This window comes from Nerophis ophidion, linkage group LG29 (assembly GCF_033978795.1).
Source record: "Nerophis ophidion isolate RoL-2023_Sa linkage group LG29, RoL_Noph_v1.0, whole genome shotgun sequence".
In the NCBI taxonomy this organism is placed as follows: Eukaryota; Metazoa; Chordata; class Actinopteri; order Syngnathiformes; family Syngnathidae; genus Nerophis; species Nerophis ophidion.
The window spans coordinates 14216730-14233618 of record NC_084639.1 but is presented as its reverse complement, the minus strand read 5'-3'; the positions used below and the strand labels follow the sequence as shown (position 1 = coordinate 14233618).

Sequence of the window (16889 nt, the reverse complement as noted above, 5' to 3'; positions counted from 1 at the left end):
ATCAAAGCTCCTCCTCCCACCCCCCGGATTGTAAATAATGTAAATAATTCAATAGATGGATTGAATTATTGAATGATTAACCTGTGTGATGACTGTATTATGCTGATAGTATATATATTTGTACCATGAATTGATTAACGTGGACCCCGATTTAAACAAGTTGAAAAACTTATTCGGGTGTTACCATTTAGTGGTCAATTGTACGGAATATGTACTGAACTGTGCAATCTACTAATAAAAGTATCAATCAATCAATGCACCATTATTCAAACACACAAATTTCTTATTCAATGATTCTTCCATTTGAATCATAAAGGTAAGCCCATGTTTAGAGGAGTTATTATACATGATAAACTAAACTGGAAACTATATAAATCATTTTAAAAATGCGACATTAGACATATTACATTATTTTATTAAAAAAAACATGAAACAAGGGTACATAAAATAATTGTTTACAAATATATGTACACAATATTGTATAATAACAATACCAATAATACCACTAATGCTAAAAATCAAATCTATAAATGGTAAAAGCATATTAACAAGATTGTGTTGCATGTAATACAATTATGTCACACTTGTTATATGTGTGGATGTTGTTAGAAAGTCAATGTTAACACCATTTTTTTCTTCTTTTAATTCTGCAGCATCATTGGCTGCTGCTGTTCTCACCAGCACACTTGTGTTTGTCACACTGGTACTTATAAGCAAATCTTTCCTTACACACACTGCAACTCACCATTTTCTCTCCAGTGTGTATTCTCATGTGTCTTTTCAAATCCCCATTTTGTATAAAACATTTATCACAGACTGAACACACAAAACGTTTTTCGCCGGTGTGTACTCTTGTGTGCTTAATCAAGCTTCTTTTCTGGGTGAACCTTTTACTACAAATTGAACACGCGAATGGTTTGTCTCCAGTGTGTGAGTTCATGTGTCTTTTCAGATCACAATTTTGAGAAAAACCTTTACCGCAGACGGAACACGTAAAAGGTTTTTCTCCTGTGTGTGTCCTCATGTGTACTTTCAGATTACGAATTTGCACAAAACCTTTACCGCAGACTGAACATACAAGTGGTTTTTCACCTGTGTGCATACTGGTGTGTGTTATCAAATAATCCTTCCGAGAGAATCTTTTATTGCAAATGGAGCACATGAATGGTTTTTCTCCGGTGTGTATTCTCATGTGTGAGTTCAGATTGCACCGGTAATTAAAGGTTTTGTCACAGTGAGAACATTTAAAGCGTGTGTTGTCAGTGTGACGTGTCTCATCAGCATCAGAGTCTTCATCATCTGAGTCAGGAGAGTGTGATGTTGTGTCGTCACTATCTGATAGTGGAGCTAAGAGCTTGTCTGCCCTTGATCCTCCACAGTGGTCTCCATCAGATTCTGTTGTCATGTGTTGAGTTGAGCTGCTACTTAGAAAATCCACTTCTCTCCTCTCCTCACTTTCACCTTTGACCTCATCATCTTCTATCTTCACAATCACAACAGTCAATGGCACCTTGGTGAAGTCAACCTCCTCCCGTCCTTCAAGATAATGTCTCTCCTGACTGATGCTGTGTTCCTCCTCTTCCTCTTTAATGTGGGGCAGGACATTGTTGCTTATCATCTTCTTTTTTACCATAAGGGGCTGCAGTTCCTCATCTTCCTCTTTAAAAAGTGGGGGTTGTGGCTCCTTATTTTCCTCTTTAAAATGAAGTGGCTGCGGGTCTTCTTCTTCCTCTTTAATTTGTGAAGGCTGAGGGTCCTCATCTTCCCCCTTAAAGTGGGTTGGCTGTGGCTCCTCTTGCTTCATCCTAGGGGACCATTCCTGCTGCTCGGGAAGATCTTCTTTACAGACATCTGCAGGACAAAAAAAGACAAACGCACTTTAGAAATGTCCAGTTCTTGTCCTGCACCAACATACACTATATTGCCAAACGTATTAGGCCATCCATCCCATCAGAATCAGATGTCCTATTCACTTGGCCCGGCCACATGTGTATAAAATCAAGCACTTAGGCATGGAGACTGTGTCTACAAATATTTGGAAAAAAACGGGCTGCTCTTAGGAGCTAAGTGATTTCCAGCCTGGACCTGTCATAGGATGCCACCTGTGCAACAAATCCAGTCGTGAAATTTCCTCGCTCCCAAATATTCCAAAGTCAACTGTCGGCTTTATTATAAGAAAACAGAAGAGTTTGGGAACAACAGCTACTCAGGCACCAAGTGGTAGGCCATGTGAACTGACAGAGAGGGGTCAGCGGATGCTGAAGCGCATAGTGCAAAGGGTTTCTGCACAGTCCATTGCTACAGAGCTCCAAACTTCATGTGACCTTTCAATTAGCCCACGTACGGTACGCAGAGAGCTTCATGGAATGGGTTTCCATGGCCGAGCAGTTGTGATCAAAATTATTTAACCCCCACACAATTTTGGTGTTTTAGCAAGTTGGACATTTATTCCGTACTTTGTTAATAGTCATATCAAATAAAGATGCATTAAATAGACAAATGCAACTTGAATTACAACATTATATTTTGTAACATACCAAACAGTGTCATTTCTCTTAATATCTCATTGACAAAATTATTCAACCCCTTAAAGATCATAACTCTTAAGAACGGAATTTGAATGAGGTCTTTTCAATCAGGTGTTGAAAACACCTGTAGATGTGATTAGAACCATAACGAGCAACAATTAAAATGATTGAAAAAGACTGTGACGCTCAGCTTCTTGTAGATGGTCAATGGTGTATTTGCAACATGGTGAAGTCCAGGGAGTGGTCAAAGAAGTCAAGAGAGGAGGTAATTTCTCTTCATAAGAAAGGATATGGATATAAGAAAATAGCAAAGACATTACACATTCCAAGAGACACAGTTGGGAGCATAATTCGCAAGTTTAAAGCTAAAGGCTACCTGGGCGTGGTAGAAAGAGGATGCTGTGTGCAACTGTTGTCCGGTATTTGAAGCGTACGGTGGAGAAAACCCCCCCGGGTAACAGCTGAGGATCTACAACAGGACATTGCAGAGGGGGGGACGCAGGTTTCGTCCCAGACAATAAGGTGCGCACTACGAGATGAAAGCTTTCATGCCAGAACTCCCAGGCGCACCCCACTTCTGACTACCAGGCACAAGAAAAATAGACTCCAGTATGCCAAAAATCATCTGGACAAACCCCAAAGGTTTTGGGAAACTGTTCTATGGAGTGATGAGACAAAACTGGAACTCTTTGGGCCTATGAATCAACGTTATGTCTGGAGGAGAAAAAATGAAGCTTACAAAGAGAAGAACGCCTTGCCTACTGTTAAGCATGGTGGGGGGTCAATCATGCTGTGGGGCTGTTTCTCTGCCTCAGGTACCGAAAATCTCCAGCGCGTTCAAGGCAATATGAATTCTATTTCCTACCAGGATATATTAGCTGCAAATGAAGTCAGTGACGAAGATGAGGCTTGGGAGACGTTGGACCTTCCAACAGGACAACGATCCCAAGCATACCTCCAAATCAACATCAGAGTGGTTGCAGAAGAAGGGCTGGAAGACTCTGGAGTGGCCTTCACAGTCGCCAGACCTAAATCCTATAGCAAACCTGTGGTGGGACTTCAAGAAGGCACTTGCAGCACGCAAGCCCAAGAATATGAATGAACTGGAGGCCTTCGCCCAATGAGATATTAAGAAAAATGTCCTTTTTTGGTATTTTGTAAAATACAGTGTTAAAATTTAAGTTGCATTTGTCTATTTGACACATCTTTATTTGATATAACTATAAACAAAATACGTAATAAATGTCCAACTTGCCAAAAAACCAAAATTGTGTGGGGGTTGAATAATTATGATCACAACTGTAGATCCCCTTTTTCCCTCAAAACTCTACAGTGTGCCTAATGTATGGAATAATTCTGGTTTTGCTTACCGACCACATAGCTATTTTTTTTGGTACATGGTAAAATTATAAGTGTGACCAGCAGATGGCAGTCAAACATAAGAGATATGTGTAGTCTGCACTATGATGTAAACAACATCAACATTTTATATGTTCCATCGAAAGAAAGAACATAACACACGGCGCTCAAAAATCTATCAAAATGTTTTAGTACGACTTTGGTAAGCTATGAAGCCGCTCCGCTTGATGGATTGTCGGCGCATTAAACATACAAGTATTATTATGGTGTGTGTGTATAAGGTAAGACATTATCTGGTGTTTTGTTTTGCAATATTATGCAAAAGAATCTTGTCTTACCTTGTGATCTGTATTTGGGACGTGCAGAAATCCTGAAAAATTGTGCGGGTCCGCCTTTGAAGTCCGTGCCCACACCGTAGTCGATAAACTTATTATTTTTCTCTATCTTCTGGTTATGGGACATTCATCCTCCACTGTTGCCATTTCTAATATAAAAGTAGTGTAAAGTTCTTACTTATATCTGTGTCACGCAGGGGAGATTCACCTGCCGGCACAACCAGGCCCTCAAGAGCTTGGCATCAGCCCTGGAGAGCATGCGTAGTGCCGTCAACTCCTTGCCACCAAGAGTATCCAATCCCTTGAAGACAACGATGTTTGTCCGAGAGGGCGGGAAAACACCCAAACAGCTTTCCACCAAACCAGAAGTAGGACACCTATACATGGCCCGCGACTGGAAGATGCTTGCAGCCATTGGCAAATAGCTAGTTTTCCCACCTGAGATTGCCTCTACCAACCTCACGCCAGACTTGGTGCTCTGGTCCCCTTCGGTGAAGACTGCTTACATCATAGAGGTCACAGTCCCATGGGAGAACTGTGTAGAGGAGGCCTATAAACGTAAGAAGCTGCGCTACTCAGAGCAACGCAGAAGAATCGAGGCAGCGTGGCTGGAACACCAAAATCTATACAGTAGATGATTTGTGGCGTCGTCTACCATCAGACTGCTGAGAAAACTCGGCAGCCACGGTCAATCTCTGCGGAGGACCATCAGAGCAGTCTCAGAGGCAGCTGAAAGAAGCAGCCAGTAGATTTGGCTCAAGCGGAACGACCCCGGTTGGGCCCCGAAAACAGCAGTGTAACAGGGTGAATTTAGGGAACAGTTGAGCACGGGACACAAGCTGAGGACTGATCATCCTTCGGCGGGCCACCCTTGTGGAGGGTGTATAGTGTTTGAAGGCTGAAACACCCAATGATGCAAGGGCACACTACTGAAGATGTGTCGCTTGTCCAATTGTCCAAATGCAACTAAGTATTGTTCTTATCTGTACTGTAATGTTCAAATTTGAATGACAATAAAAAGGAAGTCTAAGTCTAGTCCTGGAATTCAACCCTGACCAAGTCTCATATCCCACACAACTCACAAGAACACCCCACCCCCACCCCCAACACCCGTTGTCTGTCTACCACTCCCAACAACAAGGACATCTCGAGTGAGTACTCAACACATTTGGCACAAGGGACTGTTCAACATCTCGTCCTGTGATTTGATTCAGTAAACTTGCTATGAAAGCGCTAAAACATACCGGTGTAGTGAGTTTACATTATTCACCCAAGGAACTTTAAGTATTTGAGAGTCCTGGTCCGTTATTGATTGAAGTAAAGTCTGAATGTCATTAAAAGAGTTAGCTCCATCTATTGACAGTTCTTCCAATCCCATACTTGCATGCTACACCGCTACAACAAAGATGATGGGGAGAAGACCCTGCCGAAGGTGAGCCACGTAAATAAGACCGCCCACAAAAAGCCGCATCCGAAAAAGACTTTCAGAAAGCGGCTTGAAGATGATCCGTAAAACATCATCTATGCAACATTTTGTCCATAGAACCACCATTACATGCAATGTAGACCACAAGGAAGTGTTTTACATTTAGAAAAAAAAATATTAATATGACTCCTTTAATGCGCCGTTGCGCCTTATATATGAAAAAAGATTGAAAACAGACCATTCATCGGCAAGGCGCCTTATAATCCGGTGTGCCCTATTGTCCGGAAAATACGGTATATCTCCTTCTTTAGTCACAACTTTGGTCTGTGAATGAACATCTGTCTTTCAAACATTGAATTAGATGATATCTGGATGTTCTGCTTACTTGGACATGAGGACTCAGGTGGTTTGTCTTCACGGTCTTCAGTCTTCACAGAGACAACAGTCAGTGGAAACATGGTGAGATCAGCCTCCTCCTGAGTGACCCACAACTCCTCCTCTTCCTCTTTTATGTGAGGAGGCTGATGGACATCTGTTGGGTAAATAACGAAATAATAAAGAAATAACATGAATAGACAATAGAAGTAGTTTTTGACCGACAGTGTTGACACAATTAAATACTACACCGCACTCAGTTTGTTAAACTCTGTTCATCCAAATACAGAGTCTCCCGTTTTCTCTGGTGTGCCCCAGGGCTCTGTTCTCGATCCCCTGCTTTTATCATCTACATTATTCCCCTTGGCAATATTTCCCATGGATTTAAAATACATTTTCACTGTTCTGCGGATGACACCCAGCTCTAGATCTCTACCAAACCCACTGCTTCCCTTCCTCCTTCCTCCCTTACAGGCTGCCTCAGTGAACCCAAACAGCGGTTCTCATCTGATTTCCTCCAACTTAACAGTAATAAAGCCGAAATCTTACTTATAGGTAGCGCCGGGCGATATGGACGAAAACGTATATCTTGATATATTTTTACTTAAACTCGATATCGTATATATATCTCGGTATATTTTCCGGTGAAAGTATACAAATGAAGATATTACAATTTGAGCGAGATTCACTGAAATTGAAGTGAATGACAACTGTATTGTAAACACTTTCATTAACCCAGTTAGTCAAGATGGGTATTAACAGCACAAAAAATATTCTTTCTGCGTAAAATAAATAACATAGCTGTGCAAATAATATAAATGTTTCAAACTCGGATAAATGAGCAGCAATCCTCCGTCCCCTGGTTACAAACTGTGTGTCTCGTCTCCCCGTGTTCCCCTCTGGTTCTCTGGCTGCCCCTCTTGGATCTCGACCACCCGCCTGGACACAGACTTTTTACGCCTCGCTATTGCCCCCAGCCTGTTCTCTGGACCTTGGGGCCTGTCTTTCCCCTCTTGGTCTTTCACCTCTCGCTCAACACTACTGGTAACACTCAACATTTAATTTCCACACATAGTCGCACACATACATAGTTTGGATTATTTGCACACTTCATTCCGTAATATATATATATATATAATATATATATATATATATATATATATATATATATATATGGGCTTCACGGTGGCAGAGGGGTTAGTGCATCTGCCTCACAATACGAAGGTCCTGCAGTCCTGGGTTCAAATCCAGGCTCGGGATCTTTCTGTGTGGAGTTTGCATGTTCTCCCCGTGAATGCGTGGGTTCCCTCCGGGTACTCCGGCTTCCTCCCACCTCCAAAGACATGCACCTGGGGATAGGTTGATTGGCAACACTAAATTGGCCCTAGTGTGTGAATGTGAGTGTGAATGTTGTCTATCTATGTTGGCCCTGCGATGAGGTGGCGACTTGTCCAGGGTGTACCCCGCCTTCCGCCCGATTGTAGCTGAGATAGGCTCCAGCGCCCCCTCCGCGACCCCGAAAGGGAATAAGCGGTAGAAAATGGATGGATGGATGGATGGATATATATATATATATATATATATATATATATATATATATATATATATATATATATATAAATGATGCCCCTGCTGTCTGTGCCGTCTTCTTCCTCTGTACACACGTAACATTGACTTATTTGTGCGGTTATGATCCTCCTCACTACGGCATACATTTTCGGCCTACAGCTTGGCAACTCAAGAACAGTTTTGACTTGGGCTTACATGGTAAACAACTCAAATGAATGTTTTACCCAGAAGCATACATCTGTCCAAATGTTACCAAGTAGACACATTGTGGGTATCCTGGACGTGGTCTACATTGCTAAAAGAAAAATCTGAAGAAGAGAATCCCTCTGCTATCTTCCACAAGTTTTTTAATATATAAATCGCCCGCGTGAATATTCCCTCTTCTCTTCTACGACTCTCCAGTCGTCATTTGGGATTTCTGCCTTCCTGGTTCCATGACCCTATCTTGCCTCTGGTTGGCCCGTCCCTAATGTTTTGCCTTAATCTCAACCAATTGTGACCCATCACAGTAAACAACCAACCAACCACGGATGTTCTTATATGTGCAAGCACATCTGGGAAGGAGGTAGGGGAGAGGTTTAGTAACCCACGGAGTACATGGAGCGGGGGAGAATCAATGAACACAACAAATAAGCGGTGTTTGGTCATTTTAACGTGAAATAAATGATATATTTCTTAATTCATATCTTCTTTAAAAATATATCGATATATATTACAAACTCAATATATCGCCCAGCCCTACTTGTAGGTACAAAATCCATGCTAGCCAAAACCAACAGTTTGTCTGGTACTCTCGACAATTCCTCCGTCTCACCCTCCCCCCAAGCTAAGAGTCTGGGTGTCATCCTCGACAGCACACTCCCTTTTCAAGCTCACATACTTACTTTCATCTACGCAATATGAATGGACTTCGCCCATTCCCTAACCCACATACTGCTGCCATACTGGTCCAAAGCCTTGTCACTCGGGCTGGGAGATATGGCCTTTTTTAATATCTCGATATTTTTAGGCCATATCGCGATACACAATGTATATCTCGATATTTTGCCTTAGCCTCGAATGAACACTCAATACATATAAACACACCAGTATGATAATTCTATGTGTCAACATTAAAACATTCTTCTTCATACTGCAATAATATATGCTCAATTTAAACTTTCATGCAGAGGGAAATCACAACTAAGTCAATTGAACAAAGCTGTATTTAATAAACAGTTATTAAGCAGTGGCACAAACATTCATGTCATTTCCAAAACAGAAAGTGCAAGGTTGTCAGAGACATTTTAAAACAAGCTATTAGTGCACGTTTGTGCATGATGTCACTAAGATGACACATCAAAACAACACTATATTAAAGTGCAGTTTTTGTACAGAACACCACTACAATAGTTAAAAAAAAAAAAAGCACTTTTGTGCATGATGTCACACAAGACATTTCAATAAGTGTCAAATAAAAATTAGCTGCATAATAGGAAATCAAATAGTGTTCATCCTTCGCTATGTGGTAGGTTACTGCGGACATTATCTCCTTTTGTTGTTGACTAGTTTTTTAATACGGTGTTGATCTGGAAATGTTTGCCTCTGCATTTTGACGGTGTGGGCGTGTGGCACCGAACACAGATGTTGACATGCGGAGAAATCACTCTTCATTCTCTAGCAGGTGACTTTACAAATGATGCTACATTTTAGCAGTAATGCTACTTTTGGTAGCAACGCTTTTGCCCCACACTTGACAAATTACGGTTGTCTGTTCGACATATTCCCACTTGAAGCCAAACCACCGCCAAACGATGGACCCCCTGTTGTTTTTTTTGGAAAATAATTCTTCCTTCATTTGTTACCAGATTCGCACCTTCTTTCTCTCGTATTACCACTCGCACCACAGCTAACGTGACCCATTCTGCTACCTCTCTGCTCCGTGAGGGCCTACACGCATGTGACGTATGACGTGACAGTATGTGACGTTTGTAAGAAGGTGCTCTTGCTGTCTGTGAGAAGAAGCGACAAGGAAGAGTGGGAAGGGCCTGTAGTGTAATGCCAGGAGCTAAAAGCAACTATGTGAGAACATATACTTGAATATCACAATATAGTCATTTTTTATATCGCAGAGAAAAAAACCTGCGATATATCGAGTATATCGTGATATCGCCCAACCCTACGATAGTAATTTTCTATATCGCACAGAGAAAAAAACCTGCGATATATCGAGAATATTGTTATATCGCCCAGCCCTAAAACAAAGCAGTGCATCATCCTTACAAGACAATCCATCCTCCTATAGGTTGTATTCTGTCACGTGACTTTTGAAGGGAAGTAAACAAAGTGGTGGGACACTAAACCAATATCGCTACTGTGCAGCAAACAGCATGAAACCTATCTGATTACGCAAGGGGTGTCGATCTTACCACTAAAAGCAGATACGGGCCAAAAAATCAAACTATGCAATGGAATCTATCCCAACACGTTATCAAAAAAGCAAGATTTGTCGAATGATTCCAAGGATTGTCTGTCTGTCGCGTTCCCGGACATGTCGAATTCCAATGCTCCAGACATCATTCTACCTGACAAAACAGATGAAAACTTGGAAAAGCATGGAGGTCTACAACTTATTTGTGTGTGGCTGGGTCAAGCAAATTGGTATCAAGATTATCCTGGATAAATTGTGCCTCGTTTTTGCTCGGGTAAGGGGGCATTACATGATTTAACTTTGCGTCTACAGCCATGTTTGTTGCACGTGCCATTCTTTCTTTTTTTCTTTTCTTTATTTCTAACACACTCACAGTATAGTACATCACACAATTCCATATCATTTCTCTTTACATCATGTCCGAAAAGGAGTAGGAAGAAGCAAAGCTTATTTAATCCTAGCCCCTTCCCACTTTAGAGCGTTTACAATACATTAACTGTCTTCTTTTTGTAACACAATTACATCAGTGAATAATTATTACAGCAGTTCTCACAATATATGATTAAGTCAGTCGTGACAAATGAAGAATATCTCGTTTTCAATAAGGTTGAAGATATTTCTGATAATTCTTCTTTCTCCCTAATGTTTTAAACTGGATCATATCAGTACATTGTTTAACTTGTTTACTTAATGCATTCCATAGTTTAATTCCACATGCTGATATGCTAAAGGTTTTTAGTGTTGTACGAGCGTACAATATAACATACATCTATAAACGTGGATGCATATGCAAAAGTCCAATATATTTGTCCGTACAGTAATCTCTTTATTTATATCTGCACAGAGCGCCGGCCCAATCACATAATATCTATAAACAACTTTAACACTGTTACAAATATGTGCCACACTGTAAACCCACACCAAACAAGAATGACAAACACATTTTGGGAGAACATCCCCACCGTAACACAACATAAACACAACAGAACAAATACCCCTTGCGGCACTAACTCTTCCAGGACGCTACAATATACATCACCCTATCCTGTTTTTGTTTTCTTTGTAGACAGTTTCGTTCTGCAGAGCCTTCCCTAAGTTCCACTGCCTTTTCTTATGGGCACTCACCTTTTGTTTATTTTTGTTTTACAACTTTTTACCTGCACGATGCCTCCCGCCGTTTCCGACATCTACAAAGCAATTACATACCGTCTGATATGGAAGAGTGTAACACGGTTGCTCTGCCAAGCTCTAGACAGCACCGAACACTCAAGAACACATAACTTGCAGACTATAATTACTGGTTTGCAAAAAATATTTTTAATCTAAATAGGTGAAATTAGATCATCTCCCACCGCACACCAGACTGTATCTCACGGCACAGTGGTTGAAAAACACTGCTATAGACAATATATATGTTTAAGAATAGTATTAATAATGAAATCTAAAATTAGTAAACGTGGAAGAAAATGGATGGATGAATAGGTAAACAAACCTGCTCCGTGTAACACAACTTGATGTTTGTTGAAAACAGCGTCCAGTATTTGATGTTGTCGCTCGTTCTACTCTTTTGTTGAAGAAATTTCCTTTTTGTACGTTCTTTCGCAAATTTTGACACAATCACAACACTTAGCTCTACTTAGCGATGGGTTAGCAGCTAAGATGCTAAGCTAATTGAGTAACAAGCTAAACTCGCACGAAAAACGTCAAAGTGCACTTTGACCAAATCATCGGACACAAACAAATATTAACGACGTTTTCTCTATCAAATAACATACATGTGTACATGTACGCACTGATTAAGAAGACAAAACTATTAGAAACACGCTAACGTCTTCTTCATGAAACGCCATCTTGTTTTTCTCCTATTACACGATTGGTCCACGCATGCGTGAAGTTACGTCACTTTGGTCAACTTGTTTTACGGCAGTTATTATCGTGCCCGCCCTCACACTTACCATGGTAATCTTCATTTGAATAACAATGTCATATAAAAGAAAACTACAAAATAAAACAAATATTCCTAAAAATACAGTATTCCGAAACCAAAAAGAGAAAATAAATGGCAAATAAATCGATCTTTTTTTAAGTACTTTATTTACATCAATTTACAATACTGCTCATTTAAAAGTATACATTTTGTTAGGCCGCAGATAAACATTTAAGTTACAGTAAGTGTTTCGTTTAAAAATACAACATTTTAAAAATAAATACGTGATGGGTGTGCGCGATGGGAGTCAGTGGCGCCCCCGTGAGTCAATCATTGCAATGGCAGACGAGTGGACGTTCCCCTTGTTCATGTTTATATTATTGTTCCTTTATACCCCCAAATAAGCTATTATAATACAAAACATGTGTAACATATTCAAATATCACAGAATATGACGTAGCAGAAGCTGCGTCGTAAAAAAAAATGTCAAGTCAGAAAGTGACGTACCCTTTGCGCATGCGTAGACTGATTGTTTCTTTTCCCAAAATTGTTTTAGTAACAGTATGATACAGACATGTAACAAATTACAAATGTCGACATTTAAGTATGTTGTACATTAACAGGAAGTTGTAACACACAATCATAATGGAGAAACAAACACAAAACAAAACAAAACAAGGAACATAAGGTGTGAGGGATAACACTAGAATACAATTAAAACAAATAAAAGTATCAGGCTATACATTTAGATTTTCTTTGATGGTTAGCGTTTTTAATAATATTTTTTTTTTATCATGGCCTTTCCTGTGACGTTTTGCTGGCATCGTGGTGCGGGTTCGTTCTCTCAACTGATGCAGTCGGACTTTGACACAGCGTGAAGGTAAGAAATGAAGATTTACTTACACTACAAAACAAACTAAGAACAGAAACACTTGCACAAGGCACTGAAGACAAAACAAACAGAACTAGCATGGGAGCCAGAAGAAACTAAAGGCGCTAGCATGTGAGCTAAGGAATAAACAACGGAATAGCGTGGAAGCTAACAAGTACAAAAATAGTCTTTTACCACAATCGGGAATCAGCGTCGTCACCTGTTGCATGGAACAGAAACTAGAATGCGAGAGCGAGTAACGAAAAAGGCAGGCTTAAATAAGGAGAGTCATTCGGGGCGGCATGGCATAGTGGGTAGAGCGGCTGTGCCAGAAACCTGAGGGTTGCAGGTTCGCTTCCCACCTATTGACATCCAAATCGCTGCCGTTGTGTCCTTGGGTAGGACATTTCACCCTTGCCCCCGATGCAGCTCACACTGGTGAATGAATGAATGATTGGTGGTGGTCGGAGGGGCCGTAGGCGCAGACTGGCAGCCACACTTCCGTCAGTCTACCCCAGGGCAGCTGTGGCTACAGATGTAGCTTACCACCACCAGGTGTGAATGAATGATGGGTTCCAACTTCTCTGTGAGCGCTTTGAGTATATAACAATAGAAAAGCGCGATATAAATCTAATCCATTATCATTATTACGAGCCAGGTGCGCGTGAAAAACAAGAGGAAGGTGACACTAATACGTAACTATGACAACAGAACAAAACAGGAAGTGCCACCAGGAACTAAGGAAGTCAAATACTAGAACACGATACAAAGACGGAACAAAAACAGAATATGACATGATCCAAGTAGCGGAGCATGACATTTCCTTTTTCATTATAAGTGAGGTGTGCACATTGTTAAATTCAGAATAAAACAAAAAAACTTTTGGTTTGCATGCTAATATTCTGGATTCCATCCATTCATCTATTTTCTACCGCTTATTCCCTTTTGGGGTCATGGAGGGCGCTGGCGCCTATCTCAGCTACAATCGGGCGGAAGGCGGCGTACACCCTGGTGCATGGAACAGAAACTAGAATACGAGAGCGAGTAACGAAAAAGGCAGGCTTAAATAATGAGAGTCATTACGAGGCAGGTGCGCGTAAAAAACAAGAGGCAGGTGACACTAATATGTAACTATGACAACAGAACAAAACAGGAAGTGCCACCAGGAACTAAGGAAGTGAAATACTAGAACACGACACAAAGACAGAACAAAAACAGAATATGACATGATCCAAGTAGCGGAGCATTATATTTCCTTTTTCATTATAAGTGAGGTGTGCACATTGTTAAATTCTGAATAAAACAAAAAAAACTTTTGGTTTGCATGCTAATATTCTGGATTCCATCCATTCATCTATTTTCTACTGCTTATTCCCTTTTGGTGCCTATCTCAGCTACAATCGAGCGGAAGGCGGAGTACACCCTGGACAAGTCGCCACCTCATCGATTCATGAATATGAAATTTACCTAAAAGATGTAACCGTTCATTTGGATTTTTCAACTCTTAAGTTTACAATGTAAAAAAAAGTCCATGTTTTTTATAACTCAAATTGTATGGTAAGTACTAAACAATTACTAGTCCAAAACAACCAGAAGGAGAGACAATCAAAAAGCAAATGGGTGATAATTTTTTTCCAATATCCGAAATTCCTAATCTCGCCACAAGGAGTCAGTAAGAATCGACATCAAACGCGCAGAACATCCATCCATCCATCCATTTTTTACCGCTTGTCCCGTTCGGGGTCGCGGTGGATTGCTGGAGCCTTTCTCAGCTGCATTCGGGCGGCAAACGTAAATCAGAATCAACTTTATTTGCCAAGCATGTTTTTAACACACTATGAATTGGACTAACTTGATCTACTGACTGGGTCATTAACATGAACGATGCACAACTTATGTTGCTCTTCTCTCTACTCCATACTTGCCCACCTTGAGACCTCTGAATTCGGGAGATTGGTTTGGCGGGGCCTGGGTTGACGGGGCTGGCCAGGGTAAAGGGGGGAGGAGTATATTTATAGCTCGAATCTACTGTAATTAAAGTATTTCTTTTATATATATATTAAAATAAATACTTGAATTTCAGTGTTCATTTATTTACACATATATACACACACATAACACTCCATTCTACTTGTTGTATTTGAAAGTGCAATGCTTTGCAGCCAGTAGCAAAGCCTTTGAAGGAGCATAGGTATGGGCAGCATCTGTGACATTTAATTTGCAGGAAAGGAGTGAGTTTAGGGTTGAATTGTCCATCCTCGTTCTATTCTCTGTCACTATCTTTTTTTGGGACATTACTACTTGCCGTAGTTTTGAAGCAATGCATGATGGGATTCCGGATGTTGTTTGTCAGTGTATTAATGTGCCGGCTGGAATAAACACACGCTGAGAAATAGCTCCGTGTCTGCCTACTTCATGGGTTAAAGATAAACCTATGGATAACGGAGACATATGTAATGTCTCCTTCTTGTGTATGCAGTTGCGTACTGAGCTCCAAAAGCCGTAGATGTTATAACGTGACTGGGATGGCACGCTGTTTATATAGAGGAAAAGTGGACGTGATGACAGGCTGTCTTCACTCAGGTCCGACTGGAAATTGGGAGAAATTCGGGAAAATGGTTGTCCCGGGAGATTTTCGGGAGAGGCACCCAAATTCGGGAGGGCTGGCAAGTATGCTCTACTCTGACTGCAGCTGGGACTTCTGAACTGTCGACTTGACCGACTGTATACCTCAGTGTGATGTGTTTTTTCACGTCTCCGAAACATCCCACAAAAGTTGCTACATTTGTCGCAAAACTTGAAATGTTGGTATTGAGTGTACTTATATATAATTATGCATATGATACTATCCATTTTTCATCTTTATTACTGCTTGATTTATTAGCTCTGCTCTTAAAGGCCTACTGAAACCCACTACTACCGACCACGCAGTCTGATCGTTTGTATATCAATGATGAAATATTAACATTGCAACACATGCCAATACGGCCTTTTTAGTTTACTCAATTGAATTTTTCATTTCCCGCCGAGTTTCCTGATGAAAACGTCACGGAATGATGAAGCGTATGATGATGCATGTGTTACGGCCACTCTGTCGTTCCAACGTTTCGAAAAAATAAAAATAAAGTTTGTAGAGTAGCCTTGAGGAGGAGGTTTTATGACGCACTAAATTCCAAATAAGCACTCGCGGAGATATTTCTAGATTCAAAATGTTAATTTATTTTCACAAACAAAAAATATTCACCGTGGTTGACTTTCTATATAATCAAAAATAAACTTATTTAGTGGTAAACAAACTATTTCACTCCTCTTTCCTTCATAGTAACAGACAGACAAAGGCAGCGCTCAGCTGTGCTGTCCTCCTAATTATAGGGGGGAGTGGCTCACCAGGAAGAGCGTGAGCAGCTGATCACAATCAGTCAATCAATCATAATTCATTTAAAACATCCAATAAATAATCAACAACTTCATTGGCATTGTTGAATTAGATAGTCAAAACACTTAATAAATAAATAATATAAATAGGCTCCAACAGCATGTTTGTGACGTTATTGGTTGGAGGGGACATATTAGCGCAGCACCATTAGCGGCTAAAAGTCGTCTCTTTTCATCGCGCAATTACACAGTATTTTGACATCTGTGTTGCTGAATCTTTTGCAATTTGTTCAATTAATAATGGAGAAGTCAAAGTAGAAAGATGGAGGTGGGAAGATTTAGCCTTTAGCCACACAAACACACAGTGTTTCCTTGTTTAAAATTCCCAGAGGTGAAACTTTACTATGGATCAGAGTGGTCAAGCGAACATGGATCCCGACTACTTGTCAACCGCCAGGTTTCGGTGAGAAAATTGTAGTAAAAAGTCGCCTCCTACCGGAGATCAGCGGAGCTTGTGCTGTCCATGCAGCTGCCGTGACTTCCCTCAGAGACTGGAGTCAACACACCCGTGGACACACCCCTTCCGACTATCAAGTACTATTTAACTCACTAAAACACTAGCAACACAATAGAAAGATAAGGGATTTCACAGAATTATCCTAGTAAATGTGTCTAAAAACATCTGAATCGCTCCCAATGTAAGCGCCTTTTTTG

General features: G+C 40.7%; 1 protein-coding gene across 2 annotated transcripts; it reads right to left on the bottom strand.

Annotated features, from left to right (window-relative positions):
* Positions 1 to 398: 398 nt before the first annotated feature.
* Positions 399 to 16754, bottom strand: LOC133545991 (zinc finger protein 570-like). Of its 2 annotated transcripts, none has more exons than XM_061891769.1 (3): positions 16672 to 16754; positions 6034 to 6180; positions 399 to 1851 (listed from the first exon to the last, which is right to left on the bottom strand). In XM_061891769.1, the coding sequence occupies exons 2-3, from the start codon at positions 6104 to 6106 to the stop codon at positions 656 to 658; spliced, it is 1269 nt and encodes a 422-aa protein (XP_061747753.1). In that variant the 5' UTR covers positions 6107 to 6180; positions 16672 to 16754; the 3' UTR covers positions 399 to 655. The 2 variants fall into 2 exon arrangements, with proteins under 2 accessions (XP_061747753.1, XP_061747752.1); XM_061891768.1 differs by lacking the exon at positions 16672 to 16754 and adding an exon at positions 11495 to 11895.
* Between the last annotated feature and the right edge of the window lie 135 nt (positions 16755 to 16889).